General features: G+C 45.3%; 1 protein-coding gene and 1 long non-coding RNA gene across 2 annotated transcripts; one reads left to right on the top strand and one right to left on the bottom strand.

Annotated features, from left to right (window-relative positions):
• Positions 1 to 854: 854 nt before the first annotated feature.
• On the bottom strand, positions 855 to 19,312 carry LOC117234184 (zinc finger CCCH domain-containing protein 13). The gene is made up of 8 exons (XM_033495169.1): positions 19,023 to 19,312; positions 10,885 to 10,931; positions 8,548 to 8,690; positions 7,257 to 7,475; positions 4,034 to 4,728; positions 3,756 to 3,955; positions 3,482 to 3,647; positions 855 to 3,268 (listed from the first exon to the last, which is right to left on the bottom strand). Exons 2-8 carry the CDS (start codon positions 10,919 to 10,921, stop codon positions 1,648 to 1,650), a joined length of 3,081 nt encoding a protein of 1,026 aa, XP_033351060.1. The 5' UTR covers positions 10,922 to 10,931; positions 19,023 to 19,312; the 3' UTR covers positions 855 to 1,647.
• Positions 7,798 to 19,067, top strand: LOC117234250. The gene is made up of 3 exons (XR_004493491.1): positions 7,798 to 8,047; positions 18,704 to 18,851; positions 18,936 to 19,067. It is a non-coding gene; the product is annotated as an uncharacterized LOC117234250 (long non-coding RNA).
• Positions 19,313 to 21,139: the final 1,827 nt, after the last annotated feature.

Below are 21,139 nucleotides of genomic sequence, written 5' to 3'. Positions count from 1 at the left end.
CTAAAAATTAAGAGAAATCTAACAAAAAGCACTGAATCTGTCTATTTCTAATAAATGCTTACGAAACGTGTCATCAGAATTAAGTCATCAATGACCACAATGAAGGATTTGTAAATATTCAACATCGATAAATATAAAATAGAAAATAAAGAAAATAACACTCAAACGCTCTACCATTGATTATTTTACGCTCCTCTTAATCAACCTGTTTAGTTAATACGTACCGTTGTTCATTCTCGTATAATTTAATCTTTACATAAGTTATGCGACAATGAATAGAATTTTGATCTCTTTAAGATAGAAGATGATCTTATTTTTGTGGGTTTCCATTCGTAGCAACCTCCCCGTGGTGAGACCTGGGCAATCGATATTACTTACGATATAATACCTGTATTGTACGTACGTAATATCGAGCTAATGGCTACGAGATCAACCTTCGTTCACTGCATATATCTTTTTAAAATTAGTTAAAAAATTTTTTTTAAATTAGTAAGAACTACATTTAGTATAAAATAGTAACATTTATATATGCACACTGTCGATCGATTTAATAATTAATTTTAATAGTCGCGTCGTTATATGCAGTGTTCGAGGTTAATCAATCTGAATATTTTTATAGCAAACGTCAACTAGAAGAAGGAAGAAAGAAGAAAGGAGCTTGACCGCGCAGAGAGGAGTGCAGACGTTGAAGAAATAAGAAAATTCAGTTCGCAATAAAGTTCATGTTGGGATACGAATTAGATTCATACGTTTTGTCACTCTTTAATATATTAATATTTTAAATATAGATGTTGAAGAGGGAAGGAAATTCGGGCCGCAACGAAGTTCATGTTGGAATACGAATTAGATTTATACGTTTTGTCACTCTTTAATATCGTACGTCAAGACTGGTATAATTTACATTACATTAAAGATAAAATGCATACTCGAGAAAACTTACTTGCTACTATTGTCGAAAAGAAAATCGAGACGACGAATGTGCTTTCGTAGAAAACTGTTTACACGCGTATCATCGCACTGGGAGTAATAATTTAATCCGAAGGAATAGTGAATAATCGTGCGCATATTTACAAGATTAGCCGAAAGTAGAAACCGTTGTAATTTACATCTTCGATCAGAGATTTATACTGTGACAGTTAATAAAATAAAAATAGTTGAACAGCTAATAAGTTAAGCTAGTTAATAAGTGGCTAATATTTAAAACATAGTTTTTGAAAAACTACTACAGGGAAGAATGAATTTAACGTCGTCGATACTAATGCTAAAAGCTATTTTGGACAGTGATAGTTTTTCGATCATTCGGTCGAATAAAAGGTCATTAATTTCTGGATTCGTGATGATTTGCTTTAACTGTGCTCGATATTTGCTCGCCTCTCTGCGTAGTAGTTTGATTATTCGGATATTCGTTCTCTACTTTCAAGATCTAATACACGAAAACCATCCGCTTTCCTATCCCCTCCTATGAAAGACATCGAAAAGTTTGACCACACGACCAAGGGTCTAATAAATTCCTTTATTCTGAAAGGAAGTTAGCTTCTGTAAAAGATTGTTCCTTGAAACGTTCGATCGACGAAACGTGCCCGAATCGACCGATTTCCTAACGTTCCAAAGCTTTCTGTCAAGATTTCTTCGTCGTTAGTATTTGTTTCAGTAGCCGGTGTAATCGTGCCATGATCCTCTTTGCGGCCTATATTGCGCTCCACCGATCTGAATCGTTTCGGGCGTTCTGTAATATACGGTTCTCAGTCTGTCGTTGTTGCTAACTGCTGGCAAAAATTGAGAATTAGAAACGAATGGTTTCTGCTGCTGTTGATTCACGGGCCTGGAAACTTTGTAATTATTCTCGGATGATTGTAGAACCGCGTCTCTTCCTAGTTGTCGGTGAAGAGGTAGAACGAATCCACTGGGCAAGTTTGCCTCCTGATTCAGCGTAGGCGTTAATGCGTCGTTCAAAGTGACGTCGTACTCGCTTTCCGGGATATCCTGCAAACGATGCGTCACCTCGTTCAGCCTTTGTTTCACTCTGTAACTCTGAGGTCCTGTTGGTTGCTCCTCAGCTTCGTCGTTTTTAAAGGTAGACCCGTAAACGTTTGAGTTTTCGGTTACGGTTAATCGGCCCTTGTTACGGAACGAACCCGAGATCTGCACGTTTCCTTCGTTACTCTGCTGATTGGAAAATTCCTCGGTGGGCCATTTGGCTAGTCCTCCAAAGTTCTGTTCATTTTCTATTTGTTCCTGCTTGGATGTCCGAACAAACGCATCGCTTATAGTCTTTTGTTGTTCTTCTTCCCTTTGTCTCTCAGTCGGCCTTCTAATCGCAGGTCTCGCTATAGATGTATCATATTCGTCGTTATATCCATGCTGACTCTCTGTTTGAACGTTCCTGTACGTATCGTGATTTTCGTTCTCCTCTTGTTGCGTTTTAGGCTCTTGATTAGATTCCTCGAGATTGTCCTGCGTTGCCTCATGCACGTAATAATTTTTTCCTCTCTCCTGAACGTTTGTCCTTTCAGTCGGTCTGTCCTCTTCCTTCTTAGACGTGGTAGCTTTCACACCGACCGGAGACAAGCCTCTTGGATTAGGGTTCCCGCCTCTAGATGGTAAGAAGGGTCGTTTAACGATGCGAACCGTGGTTCTTGGTGGTGGAGCGGGTGGATCTTCCGGTTCGTCGTAATAATCTTGCGAGTATTCCTCCAACGACGCGGTATGATAATGGCCACGATCACGCTTTTCGTCCTGATCTCGTTCTTGGTAATCCGACTGCTGATTCGTTCGATACGATTCTCCATCCTCGATCGGCGTTCGCGTTGTTTGAGTCTGCGCAGATTTTGCTTGTTTTTCGGCAAAAGCTTGTCTATCGTTCGTGGGTTCTTTCGAAATTGATTCTGCTTTATGAACGAGCTGTTCGGGCAAACACGTGGTAGTCGTCGTAGTGGTAGTGGTCCTTTCCGTGCGATCGTAACCATTGCCTCTTCTGGCCGAGTCTGTAGTTTCTTGTAAATCCTTGGATCTTGAACCCGTCCTAGAACGATCCGGCTCGCGTTCTTTATCTTGAGGTCGATGCGGTCTTTCTGGCTTGTCCGTGTCTTGCATTCTTCCTCGATCACGATCCGGTGGTCTCTCCGCGTTACGATCCTTTCCACGATCGAGGGATCGATCCCTTCCACGTTCTACACCCCGATCCCTATCTCGATCGTAGTAGCGATCTCTCGAGCGATCCGAGTGTTTTCTCGATCGCAGGTCGTCTTCGTCGTCCCGATATCGAGTTCTGAAATTAGAAATTTTGTTAATTTTCTTTAACCCGAAGTAGCTGTATCTTTTATATGAATGTACGTTCGATGATGTTGCTGTGTTAGGCACGTATGTTACTTCGCGCATTACGCATGTTACGGTATCGTTAGATAATGTGTTGCGATCGATTAGTTACGACAGACGAATATACAGATAATTGTATCAGTGTTGTGTACGTACGTTACCTTACCTGTAGGGTCGGCCCCTATCCCTTTCTATGGTGTCATAGAAGTCTCGATCCCTGTCTCTATAAGCTGGTCTCCTTCTCAGTGGTCTTCGAACCGGCCTCACATCTTCTAACTCGTCTTCGTAATAGTCATCGTCTGCGACGTCCACCGGTCTTCTTCGAGGTTCTTCTGCAAAGAGCGTGGATTGCGCGCGTTTAAAATCTTGTATCCTATTTAATCTAAATTAATCGACATATACGACGAATCGTTTAAACATCGTCGGCACAAGAAATTTACCGGTCGATTGAACAGCTGTAGCTTTGTACGCGTATCTGTCCTGTTCGGAAAGCGGCACGGGTCTTCGAATTTTCGGAGGAGTTCTCGGTCTTGCGTAGACCGATGTTGCAGGTGCTGCAGGCTTTACCAAGCCATCCGAGTTTCCAGTCGCGCCTGAAGGCGGAGAACCAGCTTCTTTATCGTCGTAATCGTCTCTATACCTACGAAAGAATTTGCTTAATTCGTCATCGAACTATCAAACGGTAAAACATTCGCATTTCTGTTCACGAAGGAATTACCTTTTATCGGAGTACCGACGATCGTCGGTGTCTCTAAGCCTCGACTCGGTTCGTCGATCGTCCAATTCCGTGTCGTCGAGTTCTCTAGACGCGGACCTTGATCCTTGATCGGGATCTCTAGATCTGACTCTTGTATCTTCCTCGAGAGGATCTCTCGCCCTAGTAGGGTCTCTTCTGTTGTTTCTAGGCGGATACCGATCCCTGGCGCTCGCGTCACGATCTCTGTCGTCCCTGGGGATTCCTTCCCGAGACCTTGGAACGTCTCTGTCTCGGAAGTCACGATCCCGATCTCTGAAGTCACGATCTCTGTCTCTTCTGTACTTTCGGTCGTCGTAGTCGTAGTCGTCTCTGCTGTAGCCACGTGGACGACTATAATCGTCGTCGTAATATTCTTCGTCGTAGTAATCGTACGCTGGCCGTCTTCTGAATGGTCTTCTTCTTCTTGGAAGATCTCTGTCCCTCGGTAGCTGACGTCCTGCGGCGGCTGTTACCGGTGCCACGGTAGTTGTCGTCGACGTGGATGTTGTGGACGTTGTAGTGGCCTTGTAAAGGGCATCGTTCCTGTGCCAGTATTTCTTCGAATTGGCGCAGTCGACTTCGGAGACGAAGTGACAGATGAAGGTCTTTTGGTCGAACGCCGTGAAATTCGCGCACAGGAAGTCGTATCTCGTTCCGAAAAGGCAGTGGTGGTACACCTTGAAAAGGAAGAAACGCGAATTATTGGATTTACCATGAAAACAAACAGATCACGATGAAATTACAGATATGTCGAAATCAAAAATGAAGAAGCTTTGAAAGTTCGGAATTCGTGAAAGTAGGAGCGCTTTTTTTTCTTCTTCAAGGAGTATCTATCTCGTCGGGAACATTTTGATCGCTTTTTTTTTTTAGGAAACGATCTTCGACACTGGTAACATACTTTTCACCGAACACGGACGCTCGTCGTTGCTAGAAGGTATCGTAGCTTTCACACCGTGACTACGTGTGCTCGAGTAATTACCACAAGCGCGTCTGGTGGTGTTACACATATAGGCGGCTTGTCTCTGTAAAAGTATCTACGACCGTCTGGTCGGATTATCTAAAGGTATTATCTAGAATCATTCAGAGCACGTCCAGGTTGCTTCGTACAACAACTTCTTCGTTCGACTTTGTTTCTTCGACACGCTGTCTCGTTCATTTTTTCACCGTCTTGAACGACGGATTGGGATCCTCGTCTACTTCCTTCGTTGGCCAATCGTTATTCCCGAATTTTTTCTCGTTTATCCCAATTTTTAATCGAATCTTTTCGCGTGCGCGCTCGCTAGTCTCCAACAGCCTGTAGTTTCTCTATGCTTTGGTAATTTTATTGGAAAGTCAGAGTCCCCTGTTCTAAATTGCAGGAAGTAACTCGTTGCGTATCTGCATGACAAGAACGCGCTCGGTTTGAAATTACTCGAAACTCTGCTGTTGTTTCCAAGCATCTCGAACCGGGTTAGTCGAGCGATTTCGCGATGATGGATCGCCATTATTGCTCAACTTCCAGCTGCTAAATGTCAAACGTACGGCCAACTCGATCGCGAACGGTATCGTAAAACCATTTTAGCGATAATAAGTTGGATGAAGCGAAACACGCGTCTAATCGTGTAACGTTCTATCAGATCGATCCGCTTTGCTTCGGAAGAATTTTTCTTTTACTTGTTTCTGTATGATATCCTGTTTTGCCTCGGCATCGTTGCTTCACGGAGGGCTGAGCGAGGCGAATCTGCGAACATTTGCATGACAATAGGCCCATTCGTTCGGTAGCTGGGGCTAAACAATCGATAAGGAACGTCGGAAAGGGGTACTTTGCAATCGCTTTCACAATCGCAAGATCGCCGCGCGTGAATCTCGAAACGGTCAGGGACGGGAAGTGTATCGGACCGCGAAAGTCTCCTCTCTTCTTCGTGTTTTTTCCGCCACAACCTCGTCTTTCTCGCTTTTCCAACCAGCATTCTCCTACGCGTACTACGTCGAGGTGTAAAATTTGCGTTTTATTTTCAAGTACTAAATCGTCCGCTAAATTCGTTTCGTTTATTTCTCGATTATTTAGAAACTCGCAGTTTCGGTTCCGTTGCTTTGAACGTAAATGGACGATCGATTTTAGAATGCTCGAAACGTTTGACGATTTTCGAATCGATCAGTTTTTTGTTCTATTCGATATCGGATCACGAATTTTCTTTTCTCTATTTGCCATAAGGTTGATCGTTTTGTTTTGTGTTCATAAAACATATTACGAAAAGGATAGACTTGCGTCGTGGCAGGAACTAGTTAGACCTGATGGATAAGAAGGATGGTTCTCGCCATCAAAATGTGATCTCTTTCGTTCGCGGTCGGTGCTCGTCCCGTCGATAGAAACGGGAAAACCGCAGTCACGGACCGTTGACGTTTGTTCATTGCGCGAGTGGACGATACACCTTGTCAGAAAATCTTTCCCGGGCATTCATCCAGATGACACTGACTTTCCTTTTCACTAGAGCGATCACGATACCCACTTTTACTCTTGCAATGGACGCGATCGGTCCCACGTTTCACGATCGTTTCGCGATTACGGACTGATTTCCGCAAGAACGCTACGCACGGTGTTTCTCGATACTTGTGTTTTTTCTCATAGCGTCCCTCCTGATAAAGAATACTCTGGTATTTGTCAAGTAAATTCGCGAGAGTGGGCAAAGATTTAAAGCGACTCGGAAAGGTATTTGGACATCTGCCTGGAAGATGTTTGCGAACATGTTACGCGTCACACGTAACTTTTTAAAATTTTATTACTACGATGTATTACGTATTAGTAAGTGTACGTTACATGGTTGATGAAATTTCGACATTTCGAAATAGTTGAGAAGCAACAGGCGTTCTTCCACACGCGGATTAACTTGTCCTCGATCTTACAGTTTTATGCGCGACTTCCCCGTTGTAGGAATCTTCGCGTTACTTTTAAGAAGGTCTCCGAGAAACGAGAAACGATAAACGACAAAGTTCGCTCAATTATGCAAAATGATCGTGAACGTAAAATAACGGAGAGAATAAGCGAACGGTCGAGCGCTCGTTCCCCTTTGGAACCTTCGAGGCATCTTCGAGTCGACGGTGTATATCCTTCAAGATGTTCACTTTATTTACAGAAAGAGAAAGTCCACCAATTTTCATCGCCAAGAATAGCTAAGCGATTGATACCGCGTCAAGCAGAATAATTACGAAGAGTCATAGTTCTCACCTGGCATTTGTGAGGCACGCTTGCGTAAAAGCCATCGTGAAGACCATCGCATTTAAAGTCGATGTCCTCCGGTATGCTGTTGTAAAACGGATAATCGCTGAGATTGTAGCCGTTCAGTTCACGAGGCAGATTTGGGTCCCAGATGTAATCGATCTGCGGGATTCCTGTGAGGACGTGTCCAGTCGTCGCGTTCGTTTCGCTGGCCACCGTTGTGATCGTCTGAAGAAAATCACGAACAGCATTCTCGATCAGTTACATTACCACTCGTAAGTATCTGGACACGTTGATCGATTTGTAATAACAAAACGTGCGTATCATTAAGATTTACTATTTTTTTCTAGAGTCAACGTATATACGTATATCATAGTATATTAAAATCAAATACACAATTCGATCAAGTGTCAATTGATTGTAAATACTATTGCCAAAATCACGATATCGCTATTGATTTGGAAGAATCTTCTTTGTCGTGTCTACGTATAGCCTGACGGTCGAACGAGGTGAGAATAAACAACTGGTTGAGTAACAAGATTGTCCTTTTTCACGTCAGACGCCTACAGATACAAATTTTCTAAGGATTTCCGAGTCTTTTTATTTGTAATTTTCAAACATTGCCATTCTGTCGAAAGTTAAGCAAGCGTCCGCACGTTTGCGAGCGTAGTAGCGCGTATCTAGCCTGTGAGACGGTAGTTATCTAATGCATCGTAGTTCTACCGTGGCTCTTGGTAACGGTCAGTGATGTGCTCGCGATGCTACTTTCGATGATGTCACGATGCCGTTTCTATGTGAAGGTAAACTTGTCTTTGAACGCGCCCCAACGGTGCTTTAGATAGACGTTAATTAATTTAATATGAATGTGGCGTAATCGAGAGATCTAAACCGATGGATTGTCGTAAATTACAACGATTTGGGAGAAACGCTCGTAAAGAGACGTATCGTGTAGACGATGCTACCGGTGTCGCGATCTTTCGCTCTATGCATCTTCGTTTCGTTGCATCAAGTACACTGGCATGTATAATTGGAAAATAGAAACAGACGCGTGGTTTGTCGTGACTCGAGCATCATCAACGCGATTTGCATCATCGACGATAAACGATCTGCCCGTTCTATTCCTGCAGCGGTAAATCGAGGCGCAACACGACAGGATCGCGCTACAACCACGCTTCGCATTATAAATTCAGTGCTCGGAGCTACGCGAGCAACGTCTAGATTCGATCAGATACGCCAAAAAAAGTTGAGCGCAATTATATCTGTATGTCTGCGATTAGAATGTTACTTCGTTAGGACGTACCTCCGTATCTTCGTTTTCATTCTCGCGGACGTGGCTGTCTTCGGTGGTGCTGCTTGTGGTCGTCGACGTGGAAGTTGTCGCGATCTTGAATTTCGGCCTGGTAGGCTTTCGTTCGGCTGAAACTGCGTTGGTCAACAGAATTCCTGAAATTGTGAAAAAAATATTCGATATTGGTCGTTAAGACGAAATATTATCCGAAAGTTCGTAGTTGATCTTTCCCCTTCGGTTTTCCCGTATTGCGGTAAACGTTGTCGATCGAAACGTGACTATTAAAAGCAACGGGACAGGTTTGATCGCTGGAACGTGCTGGAATGGGACACCGGTTAGACACATGGTAAATAATCAAAGGCCGATACGCATTCACGGATTGCATAAGTCACGAAGAAGCGTCGGCGTTGCGAAACCTGCGCATGAGAAGAGCAGCGAGAGCTCGGTTTTAAGTGTTGCAATTTTCGCCGCGCAGGTGAATGCGTTCGGTTGGGCAATTGTTTTCAAGCAGATCAAGGCTGTCTATCGATCGTTTCTTTCGTGGGTGACTTTCGTTGATTTACGAGCAGATTGTACGATACGATACGTCTAATCATTTTATTTTCGTCGGACCGAGCGTGCAAGGATAAACCTTTGCCGTGTCTCTTATTTTTTTCTCGCTACCATAACGATATCCCGTTAATGAACTTGAATTATCGCAAAATCTTTGCGCACCAACTACGTCTAATTAAATCAAACCGGTTCAAGGTCGGCGGATTGGCGACAACCTTTCGAACCAGACAGGATAACTCGTCGTCCCGCGGAAAAAAACGCGATACTTTCGCCGATACTCTCTTTGTAAGGGGTGTCCGATAGCGAAGCGGATCGGACGGGTACGATCGACGTGGGTGTGAGGGTCTCCTTACGGTCCTTTTCGGAGAGTGAACGTCCTCGATGTTGAAAAACACGTCGTCCGGCAGCGGTTGTGCACCTTCGTAACGGGATCGTGGTTTTCCAAGCTGGAATCGATAACAACGAGCAACCGGCGACGTTGCATAAAAATGAATTATGGGAACGTGCTCGCATTCCGTTTGTGAGAAACGCTGGCGCAGGCACACCCCTGCTGGAAATGTAACGGCGAAACATTTTCGTGACGAAACAGACTGCCGTAGCTGCGGTCTAAACAAATTGCTTCGTTCCGATTCTATCGTATCGCCAACTAACGATTGTCTTTTCGATTCCCGCTCGAATGGGAATGTCATGGCATTCTCGTTAAAAAAAGGGCGCGACGATACTAATTTCTTTCGCTCATTTTCCATCCAATCGCGTCATTTAATTCTTACGTTACGTTACGTCAACGAAGTTTCTTACGTTTGAAGATAAGATAGGAGAATCGAAGTAAGAAGTTAATCGCAACTTTTCCACGATCACGCGCGATACATCGATGGTGGAACCGAGATTATTCGAAAGATCGGCGACGTAAACTAGTTTGAGAATGGTAAACATTCGTGTAAAACTATGGCTGAAAATTTTTGCGATCCCGAGGAATCGAGACGCGAGCGTGGGGTACACCGTATCGTTCGGTAGCTTTCAAACAAGTTTTCGAAGGCCTCGGCTGGCTGTCGCTCGATACGAGAAACGAATAGTCGTCGAACAAGTGAAAATGTCAGAAACCGCGTTAAGTGTACACGCGATCGTTTAACAATGTCTCGTTGGACGATTGCTTGTACGTCCAAAGGATTGTGTCGGCTAGCGACGAAAGCTGCTTGCTCGAAATTTTGTAATACGTTCGTCTCGTTTTTCCGATGCCTCGATCGATAGAGAATTTCGGAGCTCGTCGGTTCGCACTGCACGTCGCGATAGGACAAAGGAAGCGGACTTGTTGATATGCACAACAGGTTTCTCTTTTCCTTTGTGGATTCTTTCTGTGAAGTTCTTTCGCGCGTCACACGTACGCGGTTTATCTGTGTCGTGAATACGAATCGTAGCATCTTCTTTTTCAAAATAAGTTGACAGATTCGATCGTCCTACCGTATCAAACTCTATGAAGCGAACTCGATTCGTACCGAAGCATGAATATACGTACGTGGGACGCCGGTGTGAACGAACCTTGAATAACATGGATGCTAAACTCTCGGATGGAAGGTCGACCGCTGTCTTCGGCATTCCTCTCCGGATATGGAGAGTCCAAAAATACTAAGCTCCGTCACATCGCAACCATCGCTAACTGCGCTTTTGCTTCCATCGAAATACGATCGAGAATTTAAACCACCCCGGAGATATTGCGTGTATTGTGTGCGTTGTGTTTTAAATGGCACAGGGAGATCATTGTGTTTGGCAGCGAGTCTTGGAAGCGTATGTTTTACTTACCATACAGAGCGAGCAGAAGCCACCTTTTCTCCCGCATGTTGGCGCTACTGTAACAGGCAGAAATATTTCTAATTAATTCGATGCAAGAATTTCGTAAGAGCGTTTCGGCATTGACGCAATATCGTAGCTACGATCGTATTAAAAATTGACACGGAGGTGGACGTGGATTGCCAAAGTTCGATATCGAGTTGTATAAAGCATAATCGAGACGTAGTTCTGGCGTCGACCGTAGACCGGTACAGGCACTTGAGCATATGGGAACGGTTAGGAACTTTCTCTGTGCTGTCACCACTGCTAACCATATAATGCAAGGATAATGTAGGTGTTATATAAATGCACGATCACGTAATACCGGGTGTGACTTTGTCGTCACTGCTGCGCATGCTACTTCTGTTAATTACTAGAACAAAGAGAACTTCACTCTTAGGGTACCCGGTATATCTCCTCCTCTACCTCGCGGATGAAACTTTTTCGAAACACCTACTCGGCCTTCTACGAGCAAATAGCGAAGAGAATTCGCATAGATGGCAACGATTTTACAGAAATATATTTCGATAAATCTGGCGGACGATATTCGAAGATTCAGCTTTCGATGTATTCAGAGCAGATTCTCTCAATTTCGAAACGGAAACTGGTGAAAGTAGTTTGGAGATAAGATTGGCTTTCGTGATAGCTTTTGACTACGTAATTCGGTATTTTTTACCTTTCCCCGATTAAAGAGACGATTTACGATATAGATCTTCCGCCTTTGAAACGAATTATGTCGTATTTACATTCGCAAGGATTAACATCCGACAGCGCTTAATTCGTCTTTATCGATTTTTGCTTTTCCAACTATGGAAATTTCTGCTTAAGGTGAACGGATCGAAAACCGTAACGTAAGCCATTGAAAGTTACGTTTACGAATCTCTCTGTTCGGTATAGGATTCGATGATCGGAATTTTCTAGTCTTGCCTCGGTTTTGGATAAAAAATGTAGAGCATTCGGGTTAATCGCGGCATATTTTCGAATTAATTAAGCGCTCTATCGCGCTCCAGTTCGCAGACGGATCGTTATCGTTTGTGTAAAAGCGGCAGGAAAAAGCAGAAGGATGGCTGCGTTCCTCTCGGAGATAGAGAATCGCCGCGTTGTTCGGTTACACAAGTTTCGTTGTTGCTTTCTTTGCTCGTGTCACGACGAACCGTTGTGCGAGTTCTCAGGCCTGCTGGGAAATTTAGTCGCGTTGTTCGTCCCGTTCGGGAGAAGCCACGATTACGCGATCGTGTTTCTACGCTATTTCTAAAATGGCTAGAAAATCAAGCCGAAATGAATTCTCTCGCCATTCGACTCGCTTGCAGAATCGCGTAGACACTTCGAAACGCCCCCCGGCTATTTCAGGATAATGCAAATACGTTTCCTCCAACGGACAAACCGAGGATTCCTCTTTATCGAGTTGTGCGCGGAACGCGACACTCGTAACGTTACCTTACGGTAAATTACGTTATATTACAACACACGTAACGGTCATCTCGCGACCGCTAAAGGTCGCCGGAAGTTATGGCTAGCACGACCAGTTGTCCGACCCACTTCGTTTCTTAAATACCTTACGATACCCAGTGCTTTCGAATATCCTCCGAGGCGTTCTCCGGAAATGAAATTCTAAGCGAATCTCGCTCTTAGAGCTCGAACAATTCCGTCGTACACGAGGAATTCGTAAAAATTCTACTGGCAGGGATATATTTTCCATTCTATATGCAGGAGCAATTATTATCGTACGTATTTGGAACGTGGTTGCCTCCGTTGTTTCTTCCTTCGAGACATTCGCGATTTTTCAGATAAACCATCGACACAAGGCGTGGTTAGAAAACCCGATAGCCTTCAAAAGTCGTACAGGTTGGTGCAGCAAGCTTTCATTTCCTCGTGCTTGGAGCAACTGCTATCGACGTTGCGTTATCGTACATTGTTACGGAAAGGTTGCACGTTGGACAGTGGCAATAACGACGAAGCGACGAAGGAAAACAGTCATCGAATGACTGTGTTCCGCGTCCATTCGTACGAGTTTCCGCATTTTTTCAAACATTTATCCCGCGTCAGGTGCTTTAGCAACTCGAGCGTTTCTCTCGATCGTGCGCTCTCAATTGTAAAAACAATTACTTAAAAGCAGAACGTGAGAATTGACTTCTCTCTAGTTTCGTTTCGTTTCGTTGTTCCTACCGTTATACATATATATCGCAATCGTATACGGAGTAAACGTAGCTCACGTTCACCGGAAACTCGAATCACGGATCATTGTGCAGTGGAAAAAGCTGTTAGAAGCCAGCCGGCCGCTTATCGATACGCTGCGAATAGATTTAGCTCGTCGCGATCAAACGTTCCATGAAAAGGTTTTTGCGGTGAGGTCATACGCTTTCTCGTCGATTTTCCCGTAATCGGCACTTGGATTATCGTTGAGTAACCTTATCGATCTGAGCGCGCGCTCGATTCGAGATCGGTCGTCTAACGCGACCGATCGGGCGAGGTCAAGGCACAGAGCGATTAAGTTCGATCCTGAAAAAGGAAGGTAACGCGATATTTTCCCAGTCGTTGGATCAGGGATATGGGATACGACGCAGGCGAATTGAAACGGGGGAACAGGCGCGTTTCACACGACCGCTAGCTGCCACTTTTATCCGTGTTTCATGCTCATTGGACTACGGATTACTGCGTCGTGGGTAGAAAGTGTCCCGTCGAGACGAGTACCGGTATAATGTACATTCCATATAGACGTGCACGCGGTCTTCTCCAACGCCGTAACTCGTTAGACACTTGTTGCATTCGCGGTGCACAGCACATAATTACGTACAGTAGATAGAGAGGACTGTGGTCAGACTCGGCGCGATATCAGGCGCAGACTCCGTCTCGTTCTTCTCGTTCGTCGCTTTCAATTAAAATCACGGTTTACAGTTATTGGTAGACGCGATCGTAGGATAACGAGACAGACCACGAACGTCGGTTTCTTTCGCATCGTTAATAATCCTCCACGTCGTTTAGGAAATGGATTGCTATTTCGTATGTAGAAAGTATTGGATTGTGCAGGCGAACGAGTATGCCACTGACGTCGATACTTGCCCGAAGAATATGGAACGAGACTATATCGCGATCGCTTTTATTCGCCTGGTAGCTCGGACAGTTGTTGTCGTAACAGAGAGGAATTAGGATAACGCGGATCTACCTTGAAAAGCTAGGCCTTGAAAGCATGGAAATATATTTCAATGTATCTTACTCACCCACAGAGACATGAAAATCGAGCATCGTTGCTGCGAAGGTGCGCTTTAATGCTGACTGGTTTTTCGTGTCAAGGTGCCAGAATTATCCGGATTGGTCGCGTGCGAGTAAAACTGACAAAAGCTGATACGCGACACGCCTGCTTCGCGCCATAAGACAACGAACATTCGATCGAACGAGAGGAGGAAAAAGCTGCCTCGACTACGAAAAATTGCGCTTGTTAGAGTTTCAAAGACCCTATCGTTCGTTTGCGATCGAACGTCCTCATGCCGGGCCTTCTTCCAGAACGGTATAGTCCTCGATTTTTCGTACAATCGTATCGTACTTATTAGTTCTAATGATTACAATTCTTGGTAACGCTGTTCTCTCGTATAAATACCGGCCTGGAGTATCGTTCGGCAAATATAATCGATCTCGCGTTCGTTAAAAACGGTCAACTTACGTAACGCGGCATCCATTCATCGGTGGTAATCGTTGATTAAGGAGCGCGTTTATCATCGTCGCGGTGATCACTAGATTCGTGAGTTTTCCGCTCGAGTTCGTTCAACCAGGAATCGAGGATGCGAGGTTTGATTTTTAATTGACAAAATCGAAACGTTTTGTGGAACGACGATCCGTGAGAGGCGGTGACTACGTTGCTCTTGCCGCGGAGAGAACCGGCTTTGGGATAAACGATTTCACTCTCCACCGTGAATAAAATTTATTCGACCGTAAACTGTTATTTGCCACGTTTTATCGACACATTGTGTAAGCCTGCCGCGACAAATAAACCGGCGTTACAGCCCCAGAACGCTAACGGTGCGAGGCTTCTGCTCGCGGAGTCGTACCGCTTTTTTCTTGCTTCGGCGTTAGTTGGACGGTAAAAGGCAAAAACGAGCAACGAGTTAGCGAAATTAACGATATTAATGATAAGGAAAGTGGTAATAAAAGAAGACGTACGCTTTCCATTTGTTTTCGCGGCCTGCAGCCATATTACGCTTATCGGCGGTCGTTTCACGATCCAGAATCCGATTTCGCCATCGTTTCGGAGAAAATTTTGTAACTGGGAATCGACGTGATTCCGAAACCGCAGGAAAGTGATTGCACGGAAAGAAACATTGCCGGAATCGGAAATTGGACTTGTCTTCTCATCCTCCTCTTTCTCCTACGAATTTCTTTCTCGCGAGAGAAAGAGACTCGCGTGTATAATTAGCGCAATTAACGTGTCGTGAAGCCGTTACGCCTCTTTTCTAGTCTTTTTCAGCCACAGCAACGATAGCGCGCTGAGAGAGCATAACGAGCCCGATACTGAATCGTACAACGGACGTTTTACGATTACTTCCTACCGCTTCTTAAATTATACCCGCGTCTAGAAATTACACCGCCATCGAAATGGTGAATACTCGAACCATCGAATGGCACGAGATCACAGAAGAGCGTGCGATTAATTGGTCGAATTATTATGAAAAGCCAGGTATAGAAAGGACGAATGCTACCAAAGAAACTAGAACTAACGTTTGCAACGCAATTTACTTAATTCGCCGCTTTATCTTTCGAGTCTTTTTCCAGAAAGTCGCACGATCGTCTCTGCTTGAATGGAAGTTTCACGATCACCGGTTTGTGGTCTGTCTCTCGGTTTCACAGCCGCTGTTCGCATTACTACTTCAAAGTATCGTTCACGAAGACAGATCGTGTATATCGAATTGATCGGTGCAGATCGCGCGGGCATCATCGAAAGTAGATATCGCGCAATATTTACGCGTGCCTCGTAGAACAGTCTGACACACTTTGTTTCGTTTCGAAAGCGATGGTCAAATTTCGCTTTGTCCCAAGGCGACAAATATCAGCCAAAATCGTCTTTCCCTCGTCTCTGTTCCCGATACTCGATAGACGACTCAACTCTCCTTTCCCTACAGTCGCTAAGAGTTTCACGTTACAATTGCCGAGAACATTTTCGAAATCGAGAGGAAAGATCGACTCACCAAAGAATAAAAAATAGTTGCAAAAATCATTCGCACGCTCGTGCAAGACCAGCAGCATCACGAGACCACCGCGGGATACTTTTTATAATACTATTTATTGTTAATAGCACATTATCGGGTACGGGCGACGACGGTTCTCGTTAGCCGTACACGTGATATTCATTTTCGAGAGAATTCTTTGCGAATGGAATTGTCGACCGGCCCGTTGCGATCGACGCATTTAAAAGATATCGCGCCTGATGAAACTTTCGTCACTGTCCAATCACGCGTGCATGCGTGAAAAATGTTTCGCACCACGTGTACATGTAAGTCGTCGTGTTCAACGTTTCACGTTCGCGATTCTGCTTGGAACCTGATCGGGACGCGGTGTACTTTGGGGAAAGAATTGGCTCGATTTTCGTGGCAAATTCACCCGGCCATTAAGCCTATTCCGGCTGTTCGATTACGACCAAGTAGCTCGTTTATTTTTCCGACAGCGTATAGCGGGAGAAAGCAGACCGCGGCTGGACGACGCGCGTTCTCGTGTCGTAACGCGGCGTTCGTTCGAGCTCGCGCGCTCTCGATATTGTTTATCGAAAAAGACTCGGTAAAATATCGGTCGACGTGTCAAGCGTAAGCTCGCGAAAACGCTCGCTGATTACGCAACAGCCAGCCATAGTCGTCGGCGGTTTATGCGCGATCGAGCTGCGATTTCCAACCTATAATTATTGGAACGAGCCTATTTCTTAGTTTCAGAGGGAAGCAAGCGTTCATTCTCCACGCTACTTTCCTCGCTTTCCTCGCATCCGCTCGATCCTGTCAGATTCCCAGAGCTTTCACGTTTTGCTCCTTTACGAGCGGTTTCTCCGTATCTCGATATACATTTATGCAAGTTGCTTCGTTTGACATCTCATCGACTGATCGACGATCAATAAGATCGCAGAGCGGCTTAGTTTCCGGCCGCGGAACGCTTCCAGACGTTTAAGTTTCCGCGGAGAATCGAAACAGTGATTTCGTGGTGTGGCGAGTAATTAGGCCGGCTAGGCGTGTCGCGAGTCTAACGGGCTCCTCGCGAAATAAATTCACTTTCAAGCGTGTGTAGAATCGGCCACGGAATCCGCCGATCGAAAGTGAACGTGGACGCGTTAGAATGCAATGAGGAGGAAGGAGAGAATGAAAGGGAGAAACCGAAGGAAAGAGAAACAGAGAGAGAGAGAGAGAGAGCGGTTGGTCGAGGCACTGTCGAGGTTACGGAAAACCACGAGATTAATCGACAAAGTAGCCGATACGCCGTGAACGGCGGTTCGTTCATTTCCATAGACCGTTGAAAAAATCGCAGCTAGAATTAGCCGGCGTGTAACTTGATTAACGATTAAAATTACGCCCGCTTGTTTATCGCCGTGATGTTGTAAGACGCGTAACTCGCGGAGAACGTTACGCTACACGCCATATTCTGGTGCAAAATGGAAGTGTACTAATGTTGTATTTCACGATATATATCGTTCGAACGAATCAGACAGAAAATGGAACTGATCGCGAGTCAGAGCGTTCGAATTTCCCAAGCAATCTCCATTATCCTCGACTTTTTTTCCTTCGATGGATTGAAATCGCGGAAATGTATAAACGAAAGAGCGTGGAAATATTCCATTTCCTAGGGGTCAACGAGAATCCTTTTTACAATATAAAAAAAAAAAAAAAATACATACTTCAATCGTAGTTATGGCGATGCGTGCGTACATTCGCGTGAGTGCGTTCTTAACACGTGTACCGAGTCTGAATATATTTCCTCGAACGATAACAGTATGTATGCTCGTTGATGCGCCGATTCTCGAGCAGAATAGAAATCCGCGGTTTCATTCGAAACTTATTCGAAACGCACGAAAATACCGAGTTATGAAAATTACAGACTGAAAAACGCTGGAAACAAAAATACGACCGACTCGAAGCAAACGTATCGGCGGTGTTTTTTTCTCCTTTCACCTTATTAAACAACCTCGAGGGAGATGGTGAGCGTAGGAGTCGCGTTCTTTTTTTCCACGAAAGAAAAAAAGGAATGGAAAGTCGGGCGGACGGTAAATTCGACGATAGAACCAGTTCGCTTTCGTTGTCATCCGAAGATGTAAAAACGTTTCGGCGAAAGAGGGAGAGGATGGGATGGTCAGCGAAAGTCCTGGCGCCTTTATTTTACTCCTGAAGCTCTCGCGCTCTGCCCGATCGTCCTTTCACGATTTCAAACGTACCGTATCGTTTGTCTCGATTTGATCGATCGACCATGCTTCTCTCGCTGTCTCTCGTAAGATGTCGTGAAATATCGAGTCGATGGATGCCGGGGATGGCGAAACCGACGAAAGACTATTTTCACGCCAACGCGCCGTACAGTTTTCTCTCCTTACGAAAATTTGACCAGGTTATTGCGTGGCCGATCTTTTCTTTCGACTATATCGGGCGAGAAGTTGGTTCAAGTAGTTTCTTTAGCCGCGAGGTACGGTTCAAGTCGTCTGGAACGCTCACGTGGACGGATTGTCGCAAGAAAATGCCGACATTCTGGCCGCGGGCAGAAGCCGACGACTCGTACCGTTTGTAAATAAAACACTGTGATTACCGCTGCTTAAGTAATCCGAATTTAATTTGCCTAGCTCGTCTGGATTCGGTGGAGAAAAGAAGCCAACGTTCGCGAGTACGAACAGCGAAGCGATTGCCACTACTTTCGCCACGTTAATCTCGTAAACTCTCCTATTCTAACAGCGAGAATAACCCGAGAAAAACCTCGATTTCCATCTAAAGGTATTTCCATTGTGGCTCTCTTTTCTTCGAACGACCAATCTGTTTGCCCGGAATAATCGATCGCTCTTATTCAAACTTTTGCAGATTTTCGATCGAGAAACTTGCCGTTTCTAGAAAGCGTGCCACGTTCTTAGAGATAGAAGTTGCTTTGGACAAAAGAAATGCACAGACCTGTCTCTCGGCTCCGTCGATTATTCCTTAATCCCTCATGAAAGCACCGTGCTCACATCGAGGCGCACTCCAAGTATACTTGTCACACCTGTACACCGCGCGACTACTTCTCTGCCAGCGAACGATCTCGAGAAAGCACTGTGTTCGGCAGGGCACGCTCGGCAACTCGAACCCGCTCTGAACGGGGGTGGATCGATGCTCAAATTTTCGGGGGGAATCACCCGGGGAAACACCGCGTTTGCTGGTTGAGGGCAAGACCGCGTCCGGTCCGGCCAGAAGACTGCGCGATGGAAGTGGAAAAGTCAGCAGCAGGAGCGTTGTGCTCCGGCCAGCGTCGTCTGGTCGAGCTTTCTACGACGGAGGATAAGGTCGAAGAGAGAGAGAAGGGGGCTGGACGTACATAGGCGCCTTGGCTGGCCTCGCATTGGCGTAGCTCTGTCAAAAAACGGTCCCCACCGAGCGAAAGGTTCGCGAGGAGCACCTGCGTCGCCACCTGATAGTCAGCGTCGACACAACTCGAACAGAACCAATGCTATTTACCGTCGAACCTTTCAAACTTGACTCTTGAGCGACGCGTTAGAAGGCCATCCATTTCTATGGACATTGCATCTTGCTTTTACCGCACGGTCTGTTTTTTACTCTTCGTCCTCTTCTTTGGAGCGCGTCCAAACAAAGGACCCCAAGGTATATCTCGAGCGGAGTTGCAAAGGTCTCGTGGCGCCTTCAGGGGATTCCGACTCGCGCATCCTTGTGATCTTTCGTGAGTAACCCGAGCCAGCTACGTAGCAAACTCCTCGTAATTGTAATTTTTCGAAAGATCGAAGGAACGAAGTGAAAGTGGAACGTCGTCTCCGCCGACGAAGGACACGGAGGAGGACAAATTCGTGGAACCGGCGAGTACATCGCGCCTCTAGAATTCTATTAATCGATAACGATCGCTTTCTCGGCCGACGACAACACGCCTAACTCTTTGGAAATAGGAAGTTTGGTTTCCCGCGAGGCTCGCACTGTGATTCTTTCGCAATCGAACGCCGTTAGACGCGAAAAAGCGATCGACTCTCCGAGCGAGCCGACTGGCTTTTCGATAAATCACCTTCAGGGTCAGGCATCGAGCGAATAGAGTTATAGCTACTCGAAGAAAGTATTCTAACCAGCTTCCACTCCTTCGACTAGTCCTTTCTAACTTTAAGGGAATACCAGTGCAATTGACGCGCGCGTACGTGCCGACCATTTTTGGATTCGTTCGAAGAAGAAATCCTGTTAATAAATGTTAACCTTCGGTGAAAACTGCGATGACCGTCCAGCTGCGATTTATTCTTGATTCGGCTTCGTTGGCAGGATCGTAAAACAGGATCGTATCGCGATAATCGGAACTCACCCGTGCCCACGAGATGGATCGTTCCATCAAAGTTCACTGCTTTCTCTAAGGACGACAACTCCTTTCTTTCTCGAGATTCAAGGCCTCGATCTCCCTTGTCTTACGTTCTTTTCCTCGAGATAAGGTCGCGTCATTTCGTCGGCCATTTTATAGTCGATGGGTTCGTAAAACTCGACGAAGATTTACATTATCGGCCACAAGTGTCAGGACACGTGTCGATATTTACAAATCCAATGCCATTCTTTGTTCATATTTTCTAGTTACGTCGCTATAAATCTATTGTACCGTCATATATAATATAAAGGTTATAAAAAGTACTTGCATATCATCGTAATTGCGGTGTTTGAACGTTTGATAGAGATACAAGGGTACGTATAAATACTTTTTGCAGCTACCGTATCGCGAGTTTGTGTCCCGATACTTGTTGCCTGCTAATAGAACAGTTCGTTCAATCCAGATCGATATCGTAGATATGACGAATGCCGATGATCCTGATCACTGTCCGAAGCATGACTTGCCACGACACGCCTGTTGATCTTTGAAAGGGGATCGTCAAGAATTTGAGGACGAGGCGTCGGGTACGCCCGTGATATTTGCGCTCGCGATTCGCTCGAGGAGGAACGTCTCGATGCGTGTTTTTTACGCGCCCGGAATTTTAACTCGCTCGCCGCTCGAAAGTTCCGCACGCAAATTCCTCGTAATCCTGCGCGACGCTTCGATCTTCTAGAGATGTCACGGC

This window comes from Bombus vosnesenskii, unplaced genomic scaffold, assembly GCF_011952255.1.
Source record: "Bombus vosnesenskii isolate JDL3184/JDL3185 unplaced genomic scaffold, Bvos_JDL3184-5_v1.1 scf7180000013263, whole genome shotgun sequence".
In the NCBI taxonomy this organism is placed as follows: Eukaryota; Metazoa; Arthropoda; class Insecta; order Hymenoptera; family Apidae; genus Bombus; species Bombus vosnesenskii.
This window is presented reverse-complemented; position numbering and strand designations above follow the sequence as displayed.

Coding starts and splice junctions, on each gene's coding strand:
- LOC117234184 (XM_033495169.1), bottom strand. CDS start 10,921: ATGCGGGAGAAAAGGTGGCTTCTGCTCGCTCTGTATG. Junction 7,476..8,547: donor ATGAAAACGAAGATACGGAG/GTACGTCCTAAC, acceptor GATTTTCTTCAG/ACGATCACAACGGTGGCCAG. Junction 3,269..3,481: donor GATAGGGGCCGACCCTACAG/GTAAGGTAACGT, acceptor TTCTAATTTCAG/AACTCGATATCGGGACGACG.